The sequence below is a fragment of the Microchirus variegatus genome (genome assembly GCF_963457635.1).
Source record: "Microchirus variegatus genome assembly, chromosome: 20".
Classification (NCBI taxonomy): Eukaryota; Metazoa; Chordata; class Actinopteri; order Pleuronectiformes; family Soleidae; genus Microchirus; species Microchirus variegatus.
The window spans coordinates 1,240,341-1,254,785 of NC_139821.1; the positions used below are offsets into that span (position 1 = coordinate 1,240,341).

Below are 14,445 nucleotides of genomic sequence, written 5' to 3' on the forward strand. Positions count from 1 at the left end.
ATAAACCTTACATGTTAAAATCATTTTCTTTACAAGTGTTATTTTTAATAATAATAATAAAAAAATCAGACAAATTCAGACGAGTGTTTTTTTTTTAAACGTTTATTCTGAAATCCACGTCACTTTGTTTATAATGACGTCACTGATCATGTGTTCCACTGGTTAAAGGGATATTCCAGATAAAATACAGGTCCATTATTACTCACTCACTCACTCACTCACACACACACTCAATGGCACAGTTCCATGTTAAAGGCTCATTATCACAGAAAATCAAAATAAATAAACATCATATATAATAATAGTCATGCAGCAAACACTCTGTAAACAGGTCCAACATGACCACTAGGTGGCGTGTTCACTTCACCACACAAACACTGATTTATATCATCACAATAAATACATGTGTGTTTAACGATTTCATCAAACTTAAAAGAGGAAATTCACCTGCGACTGAAGCGATGGGGGCTTTTATTTTGAACCTCCAGACAGTGTGTGTGTATGTGTTTCCTTATTATTCTTATAGATGGATGCTAACAATAATAAACTTTAAAGTTGTGATTGTGCTTTTCCTTCATTGGCTCACATTTGTGGCGATGCTAGCTGCTAATGCTAACATTAAGATGTGTTTTTAATTGTCGTCGGCGGCCATGTTTGTAGTCACACTTTGATTTGCTGGTGATTGTTGTGACTTTGAAGACAACAAAAACTACAAACTCCTCCTCTTTTCCTCTCCTCCTCCCCCTGTGGTCAGTAGGTGTAGTGTAGGGCTCCCCCTGTGGTCAGTCGGCGTAGTGCATGATGGACTCGACGTAGTTCCCGGGGAACAGACCCGTGGTCTGGTTCATGACTCCTTCGAACCAGCCGTCCTCGTTCTTCTGGACCACGTAGATGACCGCCCCCTCCTGGAACGACAGCTCGTCCTCTTTGTCGGCCGTGTAGTCATAGATGGCCACCACTAGGGGGCGATAAACACTTTTAAAAACAGACAAAATACAAATATGGGGCGCGGCGGTGCGGTGGTTGGCGGGGGCGTCACCTCTCTCCAGGTAGGTTCTCGGGGCCCACGGTGGATCCTCCTCAGCGTACGGGTCACCGAACTCCATCACGGCCGAGTCCTCGTCACGTCCGTCCTCCGGGCGCTCCGATTGGCTCTCGGCAGCAGTGGGCGGGGCATCTGAAAGTGAAGGCGGAGCAGAAGGGCGAGCGTGAGTTTGCGGTCAGACACGAGCGCAGACGTGTGTGTGTGTGCGTCGTACCTGGGCTGCGGTCGTCGTCGTCGTGGTAACCGCCGTTCACCTGGTTCTGTGTGACGATTGGCTGAGCACTCAGGGAGGGGGGGCGGCGACGGTGAGGCAGAGACCCGCCCACCTGAGGATTCTGATGACGAGTGTGAGGACGATTCATACTGAAGAAGTGAGGGGCATCTGAGAGACACACATACATACACACACACACACACACACACGTCATCATCATGAGACACACACACACACACATTATCATGAGACACACACACATTATCATCATGAGACACACACACACACATCATCATGAGACACACACACATCATCATCATGAGACACACACATCATCATCATGAGAGACACACACACACACATTATCATCATCATCATCATCATCATGAGACACACACACACATTATCATCATCATGAGACACACACACCCATCATCATCATCATCATGACACACACAGACACACATATTATCATCATCACGAGACACACACACATTATCATCATGAGACACACACACGTCATCATCACGAGACACACACACACACAAACAAACACACATCATCATCAGACACAGACACACACACTCACCTTGAGCAGGTGACAAAGGGGAGGAGACAGGAAGAGGAAGTGGAGACACTTCCTCAGACAAAACTCTGGACTCAGAGAGGCTGGGGGCGGGGTTTGTGGGCGGGGGGGCGGAGTTAGCCGGTGCGTTTGGGTGTGTTAAGGTGGAGTTGGACGAGGAGGAGGAGACGGAGGAAGGAGTGGAGGAAGGAGAGGAGTTAGGAGCAGTGGAGGAGGAGCTTGCTGGACCTGCAGTCGGAGAAACTTCAGAGGAGTTCAGGAGGAAGAGGAGGAGGAGGAGGAGGAGGAGGAGGAGGAGGAAGAGGAAGAGGAAGAGGAGGAGGACAAAAACAGATTTCAAACACAAACGTGCTCAAAAACTGAGTTTAAAGAGAAACAGGGGTGTGTGTCTGTGTGTGTATGTTACCTGGGAAGGTGGATGGGGGGGAGGGTGTGGGCACAGCGATGGGGAAACCCACTGATCCACAGCTGCTGTTGTCTCTGCTGCTGCGATGACTGCTGCCACTGGACACACACACACACACACACACATCATCATCATCATGAGACACACACAAACACACACAGTCTCAGAGTGTCTCAGATTGTCTCAGTGTCTCTCAGATTGTTTCAGTGTCTCTCAGAGTGTCTCTCAGAGTGTCTCAGTGTCTCTCAGAGTGTCTCAGACCTGCATGTCCGTGGACGGTGGATCAGTGAAGCGGTTCGGTCCGGACTCTGAAGCAGATCTGAGCTCACGCTCTTTCTGCTGGGACTGCTCACACAATCGTTAGGAACCACCGGGGGGCGCACCGGCTCCAACGTCCTGTAGGGGGAGCTCTTCCTGCAGCGTGGAAATGTGGAGGAAGATTATCATCCTGCAAGTGTTCAAATATCAACACACACACACACACACACACACTGTCCTGTCACTGCTGTGTCTCAGCGTGTGTGTGTGCGTCTCAGCGTGTGTGTGTGTCAGTGTGTGTGTGTGTGTGACAGATGGCTCATGTCGCAGCTTCAGTTTCCAACAAACTGCTGAGCTTCATCTGTTCACACCTACACTTTATCTTCTCTCATCATATTATTATTATTATATAACATTATACTGATATAAATGAACATCATACTTATATAAATAACATTATACTGATATAAATGAACATTATACTTATATATAAATAACATTATACTGATATAAATAACATTATACTGATATAAATAACATTATACTTATATAAATAACATTATACTGATATAAATAACATTATACTTAAATAATAAATAATATTATATAAATGAACACACACCCCCTGCCTGTCCTCGGAGGACTCAGTGTTCTCTGGGTCTGGGGGTTGGACCTGGTGGTCTTCAGGTTCTGCTGGTCATTAACCTGTGGACACACACACACACACACACACACACACACACACACACACAGCATGAAGAATAAGCTCCGCCTCCAGCTTGTTGGCGATTAGCTTGATGTTTCTGTGGCGATGATCAAAGATCTGATGTTTTATTATTACAGATGATGATGACGATGATGATGATGATGACAGGTGACAGGCTGGTCACAGGTGTGAGTGGGCGTGTCCTTACCTTGAACCTCAATAACCACTGAAGAAGAAGAAGAAGAAGAAGAAGAAGTGACGTCAGTGAGAGAAGAGAAGAAAGTATAATACATGTAGCTAACAGGGCTAACAGTTAGCACACAGAGCTATAATACAATGACATTAACGTTGTTGTTGTTGTTGTCGTTGTCGTCGTCACCTTGACCCCGTGTCCGATGTCGTCCAGCACGCCGTAGTCGATGGGCGTCCTGGTGTAACGCAGCGCCCTCTCCTGGTCGGCCGGAGCCACTATTTTGTGAGCGCGACACGTGTTCTTGTTGGTGGTTAAGATTCCGATCTCTCGTCTCGCCACTTTCTCGTTGTGAACGTCGACGGTCTGAGACGAGAAGAAGAAGAAAAAACAACGTACACACGCGCGTGAAAAACACCGCTGGGTCGGTGTGGCGTGAAAGGGGCGGAGCCACGGGATGACATCATCACCCTCTCACCTGTGAGATGTGGTTGAGCGAGCTCTCCATGCGACGCAGCTGCGACGCCTGGATGTCGAGCAGCTGCAGCACGTTGTTCGCCAACGTGTTGATGAGGTAAGAGACGCTCGCCAGGGACTGCGTGGTAAAACTCTTCGTCTCCTCCAGGGCGCGCTGTTTATCTGTCGACTGAAGAGGAAGTGACGTTCGTGAGAAATCATATAAACGTCATGTTTTTGTTTTGCGTGACATTCAAAAACAATAATACTTCCACTAGCGCTGGGCACGCTAACGGCGTCAACGTTACCCGCACGCTAACGCACGTTACCGCGTTTCCATGATGACTGACCGGAAAAATTAATGAACAGATCGCTCCAGTTTGACTGTAGGCTAAGGCTAATGGCGCTAAAAGGAGCTAACGGAGCTAAATGGTAAACGGTGCCTTGACTCCGGTGTCGCGGTACGTAAACATGACGTCACGCGCATATTTTTCCGGTCAGTCGTCATGGAAACGCACCGCGCGCTAACCTAGCGCCCAGCGCTAATTTCCACGCTAAATATCGCAATATTTCACTGTATCGATTTCCCCCCCCGCCCCTAGCTTCTCACTAATTAGCATCTGCTGCGTCTTAGCGGAACACACGAAAAACATACACGTCTGCTCTGACTCCACCTAGTGGTGGGTTCGAGGCGTCGCTACGGTCGCCATGGTGACACCCTGAACCATGTATAAGGAAATGTGAGCTGTGTGTGTGTGTTGGACCACAATGTAGGTCAGTGCAAACTCATTCATGCCTGAGGATGACATGTAACACACACACACACACACACACACACACACACACACCCCCCCACACACACACACACACACACACACACACTTGTGTTTGATTAAATACATGAAATATTTCTGTTAAATGTGTCTCAAAGCTTCTGTCAGTTGGACAAAAACATGTAAAGCAGAGTGACGACAACACACACACACACACACACAGACACACACACGTGTGAAGGAGAATTGCAGATTTGTCGTACGACGTGGGAGGTGATGGAGAGCGATACGAGCGTGCACGGTGAGCGTGCACGGCGAGGGTTGGACGCTGCATGTCCACTGTCGTGTAAAGCAGCCAGGGTGAAACCGGCCAATCACAGCGCAGCAGGTTTATAACACAATAACACAACAGTACACAGACTTTTAAATACAAACACAATCTTTGACGGTTTGTCCTCAAACGTCTTGTTTTTGTCCACAAACACAAAATGATTGAGTTTGAATGATTTTATGGAGCAAAGAATTATTATATATTTATACTATTATGAATAAAACAGTGATTAATGGATTATTAGGCAGTAGAAAAACAACGCACTGCAGCTTTATAAACAACAACAACAACTAAGCTTTTCCTGTTTCCTCCATCCTTTCATTCCTGGTTTGTCCCTGATCGACTAATCGATGTTTAATGTGATCGACTACACTGCCTTTCCCCTTGTATACGGTCGTTTGATTGCTCTGTGACTGGATGAAGCTCACCGGGACCAGATTCCGTTAGAAAATCATCTAAATCAGGATTCTTTGCTCGTCTGTCTGCGTCACTTCATTGTTTAGACAAAATAACCAATCATTTCCCGAGTTAACGCAAATCTCGCTTTCATTCGGCGCAAACAAACGTAAACCAAATCACGCGACAACACCGGGAAATGTCAACTTTTCACAACTTCGCGACACAACAGTCGCGTTTTAACGCTCGGTTTTTTTAAAAGTTTATTTTTCTATTAAAGCGGGAATATTTGACGAGTTGTTTTTCCAGCCGAAGTTACTGGAATATTCTCGACATTCGTACATTCTAATTTTTTTTTACAGTTTTAATTCAGAATCACCCTTTGACAGATTTATGTTTGACGCAAAATGTGAGCGTATACATAACGGGGTCTGGTGCAGTCGGAGCGTCACGCCCACTCCGCGCTCACGTTCCCTGGCGCCGCGTCTTCTTCACTTCCCCCGGTACCGGCGGCGGTAAATCACCGGGGGAATCGCCGGGACTTCCACCCCGGTACCGGCGGCGGCGAGACGCCGACACTCACCTGGACATAGTTGTTCTCGCAGTACTCGGCCACTTTGTCCAGGTTACTGAAACTGTCCACTAACGCTCTCCGTCCGGCGGGAATCTCCTCCTCCAGCAGCATCTGCAGCTCCGCCATCTTTACTCCGCTCACTCAAGACACTGCGCGGCCCCGAGGCGCGCGCGCGCGCGCGCATCCGCCCCGCGCTCGCTCGCTCGCTCCCCATAACCCGCTGCCTTCAGGGACCGTGGGAAATCTCGCCACTGGACAACGGATATCGCGATAACTTAGTTGAAATAAAACAAAACTCTACATACGTCGACATTTATTGTTAATAGTGTTGCAGTCGAACACGTACAGAATAAATAACGTTGAATAATAAATGGAATGTTTCAATGTTAAATACGTATATATTTTTTTTTAATGTAAAATTGTGTTGTTACTACCACCCTGTGGTGAAACCATGTAACTACACCAAACATCACATGATCTTCACTTTTTTTTTTTTTTTTTTTTTTTTACAAAATTAGTTCAAGAAAAAACTAAATGTCATAAATAAGTGTGAAAAAACATATATACATATAATGATGTTTGTGTCAGGCGGTCACGTCCAGGTTCTCGTCTCCTCTCGAGTTTCCCTCCATCTCCATCGACATCAGGAACTCTGAAAGACAACAAACACATTTGAAGAACTCTACAGTTTGTGCTGTGATGAAGAATGAGAAAGAGCAGGAGTAAGTTTGTCATAAGTGACCTTCAGTGTAGTCCACGTCAGGTCTGGTGGAGATCAGAGCCCAGGCCACGCCCACTAACAGCGCCACCACCAGGTTCACCACGATCCACGGCCTCAGGATCTGCTGCTCTGAACCTGAAGGCCTGAGATTACGTTTGGATTAAAGACGACAACAACAACAACAACAACAATACAGTGATGTGTGTGTGTGTGTGTGTGTGTGTGTGTGTGTGTGTGTGTGTGTTCCTCACCACAGGCTGTGATTGGCTGATGAATAAAGGTTGATACGATCACTGGTCATTTGTTGACTGAGCGACAGAATCAGAGCACTGAAGTACACTGAAGAGACAGAGACATCTTCATCATCATCATCATCACCATCATCATCATCATCATCATCATCATCATCATCATCATCATCATTATCATCACCATCATCACTATCATCATCATCATCATCACTATCATTATCATCATCATCACCATCATCTTCATCACCATCACCATCACCATCACTATCATCATCATCGTCATCTTCATCACTATCATCAGCATCATCGTCGTCATCACCATCATCACCATCATCACTATCATCATCATCATCACTATCATTATCATCATCATCATCATCACCATCATCTTCATCACCATCACCATCACTATCATCATCATCGTCATCTTCATCACTATCATCAGCATCATCGTCGTCATCACCATCATCACCATCATCACTATCATCATCATCATCACTATCATTATCATCATCATCATCATCACAATCATCTTCATCACCATCACCATCACTATCATCATCATCGTCATCTTCATCACTATCATCATCATCATCATCAGCACCATCATCATCATCATCAGCACCATCATCATCATCATCATCATCATCATCATCATCATCATCTTCATCACTATCATCATCATCATCACTCTCATCATCATCATCTTCATCACCATCATCATCACTATCATCATCATCGTCATCTTCATCATCACCATCATCACTATCATCACTATCATCATCATCATCATCATCATCACCATCATCACCATCATCATCATCATCATCAGCATCATCATCATCATCATCACTATCATCATCATCATCATCATCAGCATCACTCACAGAATGAGGTCACAGCAGCAGGATCCAGGCTGAAGAATCCTCTCAGAGCCATGGAGGCTTTAGCAAGATTAAGTCTACACAACAGAGACAGTTTAGATAGAGAAGATACACACACACACACACACACACACACACACACACACACACACACACGCACACACACACACACCTGTCAAAGGCTGACACCGTGCTGATGGCGAGCAGCAGGTAGAGCAGTGATTGGCCAGGATAAGCCAGTGGGCGATACTGCTGCAGCAGGTTAGGCAGCGTGGTCAGGTCCTCGCCCGCTAACACGTACATGACTGTGATGTTCCACACGGAGAACCCTGAGAGGAAGCCATGACAGAAGAGACCGAGAACCCTGCACACACACACACACACACTCTGTAACAACAGGTGCGTGTGTGTGTGTGTGTGTGTGTGTGTGTGCAGACCTGAAGCCACTGTGGACCCTCAAAGCGATGTCCCTCGTGGTCCAGAACTGTCTCTGGTCCATGTAGTCGTCCATCAGCTGCTCCGCCTGGAGACGACCTGTGTGAAATCAAACGCCCACTGTGAGGGTGTGACCTCTACCGTGACCTCCACAGTGACCTCTACAGTGACCTCCACAGTGACCTCTACAGTGACCTCTACAGTGACCTCTACAGTGACCTCCACAGTGACCTCCACAGTGACCTCCACAGTGACCTCTACAGTGACCTCTACAGTGACCTCTACAGTGACCTCCACAGTGACCTCTACAGTGACCTCTACAGTGACCTCCACAGTGACCTCCACAGTGACCTCTACAGTGACCTATACAGTGACCTCTACAGTGACCTCCACAGTGACCTCTACAGTGACCTCCACAGTGACCTCTACAGTGACCTCCACAGTGACCTCTACAGTGACCTCCACAGTGACCTCTACCGTGACCTCCACAGTGACCTCTACAGTGACCTCCACAGTGACCTCTACAGTGACCTCTACAGTGACCTCCACAGTGACCTCCACAGTGACCTCTACAGTGACCTCTACAGTGACCTCTACAGTGACCTCCACAGTGACCTCTACAGTGACCTCTACAGTGACCTCCACAGTGACCTCCACAGTGACCTCTACAGTGACCTCTACAGTGACCTCTACAGTGACCCTGAGCATGTTAACTCACGGCCTTTCTCCATGAAGACTCTGGTGATTGGCTGACTGTGTCCAGAGGGGGCGGAGAACATGTCGTGCTGGGGGAGGGGCGACTGAGCCACGGTGATGATGTCATCGTCTTCAGCTGCGAGGTCATGGCCGTGTTGTTGCTCCGTCACCTTTGCCTTCCTGGAACAAAGTGTCTCTCATGTCTCATGTCTCTGGTGTCTCATCCTCATGTGTCTCATGTTTCATGTGTCTCATGTCTCTGGTGTCTCATGTCATGTTTCATGTTTCATTTTTCATTTTTCATTTCTCATGTCTCATGTCTCATGTCTCATGTCTCATGTCTCATATCTCTTGTGTCTCATGTCTCTGATGTCTCATGTCTCTGGTCTCTCATGTCTCTGGTATCTCATGTCTCAGGTGTCTCATCTCTCTGGTGTCTCATGTCTCTCATGTCTTATGTCTCTCATGTGTCATGTGTCATGTGTCATGTCTCATGTCTCTCATGTGTCATGTCTCATGTCTCTCATGTCTCAAGTCTCAGGTGTCTCATGTTTCATGTCTCATGTCTCATGTCTCATGTCTCATGTCTCATGTCTCATGTCTCAGGTGTCTCATGTCTCTCATGTCTCAGGTGTCTTATGTCTCTCATGTCTCTAATGTGTCTCATGTCGCATGTCTCATGTCTCTCATGTGTCATGTCTCAGGTGTCTCATGTCTCTCATGTCTCAGGTGTCTTATGTCTCTCATGTCTCTAATGTGTCTCATGTCTCATGTCGCATGTCTCATGTCTCTCATGTCTCAGGTGTCTCAGGTGTCTCATGTCTCTCATGTCTCATGTCTCATGTCTCTCATGTCTCATGTCTCAGGTGTCTCATGTCTCTCATGTCTCATGTCTCATGTCTCATGTCTCTGGTGTCTCATGTCTCTCATGTCTCATGTCTCATGTCTCAGGTGTCTCATGTCTCTCATGTCTCATGTCTCTGGTGTCTCATGTCTCTCATGTCTCATGTCTCTCATGTCCTCACCTCTTCCTCTTCGTCCTCCTGGTCACGGCCACAGTCGTGTCCTCTCCGTCCACCACACACTCGGCCGTGTCCCCGTTGGAGACGTCAGCGTGTTCCACTTCCTGGTCTGATGTCATGTGACAAACAGCACAGTTGAAACACAGTCATTCCCTGGTGTCACCAGCAGGAGGCTCCACTAACTTTGAGTGTAACAGTTTCCTACCAGCAGTGGGCGCTCTCTTCTTTTTCTTCCTCTTCTGAGGCACTGAGTCCTGAGGCTCTGGAGTCACATGACCTCTGCTGTCACAGCCAATGGGCTGATTCCTCTCCTTCACCTCCTTCACCTCCACACACACTGCACAACACAACACAACACAACACAACATGACACAAACACAACACAAAACAACACCACACCACACAACACAACATAAACACAACCACAACACAACACAGCACCAACACAACCACAACACAACACAACACAACACAACACAACACAACACAACACAACACAACACAACACACCACAACACAACACAAACACAACACAACACAAACAAACACAACACAAAACAACACAACACAACCACAACACAACACAAACACAACACAACACAAACAAACACAACACAAAACAACACAACCCAACCACAACACAACACAAACACAACACAAACACAAACACAAACACAAACACAAACACAAACACAAACACAAACACAAACACAGCACAACACAACACAACACAAACACAACAAAAAACAACACAACATAAAACACAACACAAACAGTGTATATATACAACAGATATACAACAGTGTGATGTATATCTGTGCAGTTTAGATCTGTGTAATGTAGATCTGTGTGGTGTAGATCTGTGTAATGTAGATCTGTGCAGTTTAGATCTGTGTGATGATGTAGATCTGTGTGATGTAGATCTGCTGACCTTCTCGCTGCTCCTCCACGCCGTTGACCTCCTTCTTCGTCTTCCTCTTCTTGCTCCTGACGGTCGCCATGGTGACGTCTCTGCAGGATCAGACAGACCATAATAATTTAGGCTAACGAACACACAGTGGATTAAAGTGAGTGAGCGCTGATGTTAAAGGGATAGTTCTTGTTTTCAAACCTGAGCTACGTCACTCACTCTCCCACACCAAAGCCCATAGAGAAAACCAGTGATTTTAGCTCACAGGGACACAGGAGCTGCTGGTCCTCTGCTGCCTCGTGTGGTCACTTTGTGTCACTGAGTTAAGTCTAAATGAGATATTTTTAAAGCCGAATTTTACAAAATCAGTCATTGTAAGTTAGTGATGGAGGCAGCAGTGGATCAACAACTCCTGTGAACTCCTGTGTCTCTGTGATGTTAAAATCACTGGTTTACTCTATGGACTTTGGTGTGGGAGAGTGAGTGGTTGTGTGTGTGTGACTCACCTGTGTGTGTCTCCGTCTCTTCTTCTTCTCTTGTGTTTTTTCTGTTTAATCCCAGTTCAATGAGTTAAAGTTAAAACAGAAGTGACACACACACACACAGACACACACAGACACAGACACACACATCTTCATCATCATCATCAGCAGCAGCAGATTTAAGTGGCCTGAGCCCCACAGCTGCTCTGTGATTGGTCGCTCAGCTGTGATGTCACCAGTAATCCCTCAGTCAGCTGCTCTGAGATCAGATTATAGACGACACAGACTAAACACTGTGTCAATCATCTGTGACACAAACCCTCGCTGCGTCTGATCCATTTGTTTCAGTTTCAGTTTTAAAAAGTCGCAAATCAAACCTGAGTCTTGTTTATTAAAAGCTAGTTAGCATTGTTAGCATCAACGCTAGGCTAATTAGTAAGCTAATGTCGACACGACATGACACGACATAACACAAACACAACACAAACACAACGCAACGCAACACAACGCAAACACAACACAACACAAACAACATAACCTAACCACAACACAAAAACAACACAAAACAACACAAACACCACACGACACGACATGAAACAACACAAACACAACACAACACAACACAAACACAAACACAACACAAACACAACACAACCACAACACAAAACAACACAAACACCACACCACACGACATGAAACAACACAAACACAAAATAACACAATACCAACACAACACAACACCCTCGCTGCGTTTAGTCGATTTCTTTCAGTTCTTTTAAAAGTCATAAATCAAACCTGAGTCTTGTTGATTAAAAGCTAGTTAGCATTGTTAGCATCAAAGCTAGGCTAATTGGTAAGCTAATGTCGACACGACATGACACAACACAACACAACACAAACACAAACACAACGCAAAGCAAACACAACACAAACACAACACAACACAACAACACATACACAACACAACACAACACAACACAAACACAACAAACCCCACACGACATGACACAACACAACACAAACACAACACAACGCAAACACAACACAAACACAACACAACGCAGACACAAACACAAACACAAACACAAACACAAACACAAACACAAACACAAACACAACACGACACAACACGACACGTCTGATCGTTTTCTTTCAGTTCTTTTAAAAGTCAAAACCTGAGTCTTGTTAATTAAAAGCTAGTTAGCATTGTTAGCATTAAAGCTAGGCTAATTAGTAAGCTAATGTCATCTATTTGATAACAAGATAACGTCTTGGAAAACTGGAAAATGACGACGTCAAAAAGCCCAAATGTAAATAAAACATGATATTTATTATAAAGAGTGAGAGGAGGCGGAGCTCCTCAGGGCTCAATGCTCCGCCCTCTTATCGTTAACGTCAGCCTACGACGTCGTCTTCTTCTTCTTCTTCGTCTTCTTCTTGGACGTCAAACATCCCGTGCCGTTGTCGTCTCCTTCTCCGTCCCGCGACGCTCTCGCCACCGAGCCGTTGTTGAGTCGCACCTGCGCGTTTCCACCACTCGGCCTGCGGGGGGCGCTCACTCTGTTGTCTGTTGGCTTTGTCGGCTCCGGAGGAACATCTGAGGATGAAGAAGAGGACGATGAAGATGAAGACGAAGACGAAGACAAAGACGAGGAGGGACGGTGGCGTGGATGAGGCGCGGGAGGTTTCCCGGCGGTTCTCGGAGACGCCGAGGAGACTCTGGGAGGAGGAGGAGGAGGTCGTGGAGGACGTCTGCCGGACACGATGAGTCCCTGGAGTTTGTCCACCACCTCCGTCAGGAGGTTGAGGGCCTGGACGCCGTCGTCGTCGTCCTCCACGCCGTCGGACACGTTCTGGCCGCGGCGGCGAGCGTCCTGAGCGCCGCGCTCCATCCTGACGGCCACCGTCTGGACCGCGGACCTGAGATCGTCCACAGGCCGAGGAGCCGGAGAAGAGTCCACCATCTGAGGAGGACACTCAGGTTCTTGGTGGTGTTTGAGGACGGCGTGGACGCAGCGGCGACCGCGGAGACAGACGGTCCTCGATCGTCCTGCCGCCGCCGCCGCCGCCTTCTTGTATAAGACGGGCGAGTTGGGCAGACTGACGCTGTACGCCGGGACAGGAGGAGGAGCCTGAGCGTAGTCCTCACTGTGTCCTCCTCCAGTAGAAGAAGAAGAAGAAGAAGAAGAAGACAACGAAAACAGAATCAAACGCAAAGGAAGAGCAAGAAGAAGAAGAAGAAAGAGAAACCAACCAAACGCGAAGCTCCGCCTCTTACCGCCACGTGACGCGGGACTGAAGACGGACGGAGCCGATCGGTTGATGTCAGCTCCAGGACACAAACAGCAACTTCCTGTCGACCGGTGGCCAGGAAGGAAGGGGCGTGGCCTGTCTGCTCCGAGCTCCTCCCCCGACCACGCCCTCCCGGTGGGGGCGAGACGCTCCAGCGCGAGGCGACGGAGGCCGCGGGCCGCCGAGGCTCCGCCTCCTCCTCCTCCCGCGCTCGCTCTGCGCTCGCCGCCGATCTTTAAATATAAGAGACGGTGTTTTTACGGTTTCGACGAGACGAGAAGAAAAAGACGAAGAAAAACGTCTCACCTGAGGATCGTCCTTCACCTGAGAGACGTCGTCTGACTGAGACACGCCGTCATGTGACCACAGCAGAGCCTGACAGACGGGAGGAGACAGGTGAGACGGGTGGAGACAGGTGAGACAGGTGGGGACGGGTGAGACGGGTGGGGACAGGTGAGACGGGTGGGGACAGGTGGGGACGGGTGGGGACATTTGAGAGGGGTGGGGACATGTGAGAGGGGTGGAGACAGGTGGGGACGGGTGGGGACAGGTGGAGAGGGGTGGGTACAGGTAAGACGGGTGGGGACAGGTGAGACGGGTGGAGACAGGTGGGGACGGGTGGGAACAGGTGAGACGGGTGGAGACAGGTGGGGAGGGGTGAGACGGGTGGGGACAGGTGGGGACATGTGAGACGGGTGGGGACATGTAGGGACGGGAGGAGACAGGTGAGACGGGTGGAGACATGTGAGACAGGTGGGGACGGGTGAGACGGGTGGGGACAGGTGGGGACGGGTGGGAACAGGTGAGACGGGTGGGG

At 47.9% G+C, this 14,445-nt stretch overlaps 2 protein-coding genes across 2 annotated transcripts; both read right to left on the bottom strand.

Annotated features, from left to right (window-relative positions):
* Window positions 1-782: 782 nt before the first annotated feature.
* Window positions 783-6,061, bottom strand: LOC310941517 (abl interactor 2-like; the record flags this gene model as incomplete). Its single annotated transcript, XM_083906704.1, is given in 11 exon segments — window positions 783-958; window positions 1,040-1,220; window positions 1,222-1,427; window positions 1,849-2,088; window positions 2,252-2,349; window positions 2,513-2,665; window positions 3,132-3,214; window positions 3,424-3,441; window positions 3,595-3,771; window positions 3,884-4,051; window positions 5,945-6,061. Coding segments are annotated over 11 exon segments (1,617 nt in total).
* Window positions 6,062-6,519: 458 nt separating this feature from the next.
* On the bottom strand, window positions 6,520-10,945 carry LOC310941518 (transmembrane protein 237A-like; the record flags this gene model as incomplete). The annotated part of the gene is made up of 12 exons (XM_083906705.1): window positions 6,520-6,587; window positions 6,678-6,799; window positions 6,908-6,995; window positions 7,795-7,868; window positions 7,964-8,155; window positions 8,229-8,314; window positions 8,368-8,589; window positions 8,632-8,903; window positions 8,945-9,102; window positions 9,948-10,053; window positions 10,150-10,281; window positions 10,876-10,945. The coding sequence occupies 12 exons, from the start codon at window positions 10,943-10,945 to the stop codon at window positions 6,520-6,522; spliced, it is 1,590 nt and encodes a 529-aa protein (XP_083762831.1).
* Between the last annotated feature and the right edge of the window lie 3,500 nt (window positions 10,946-14,445).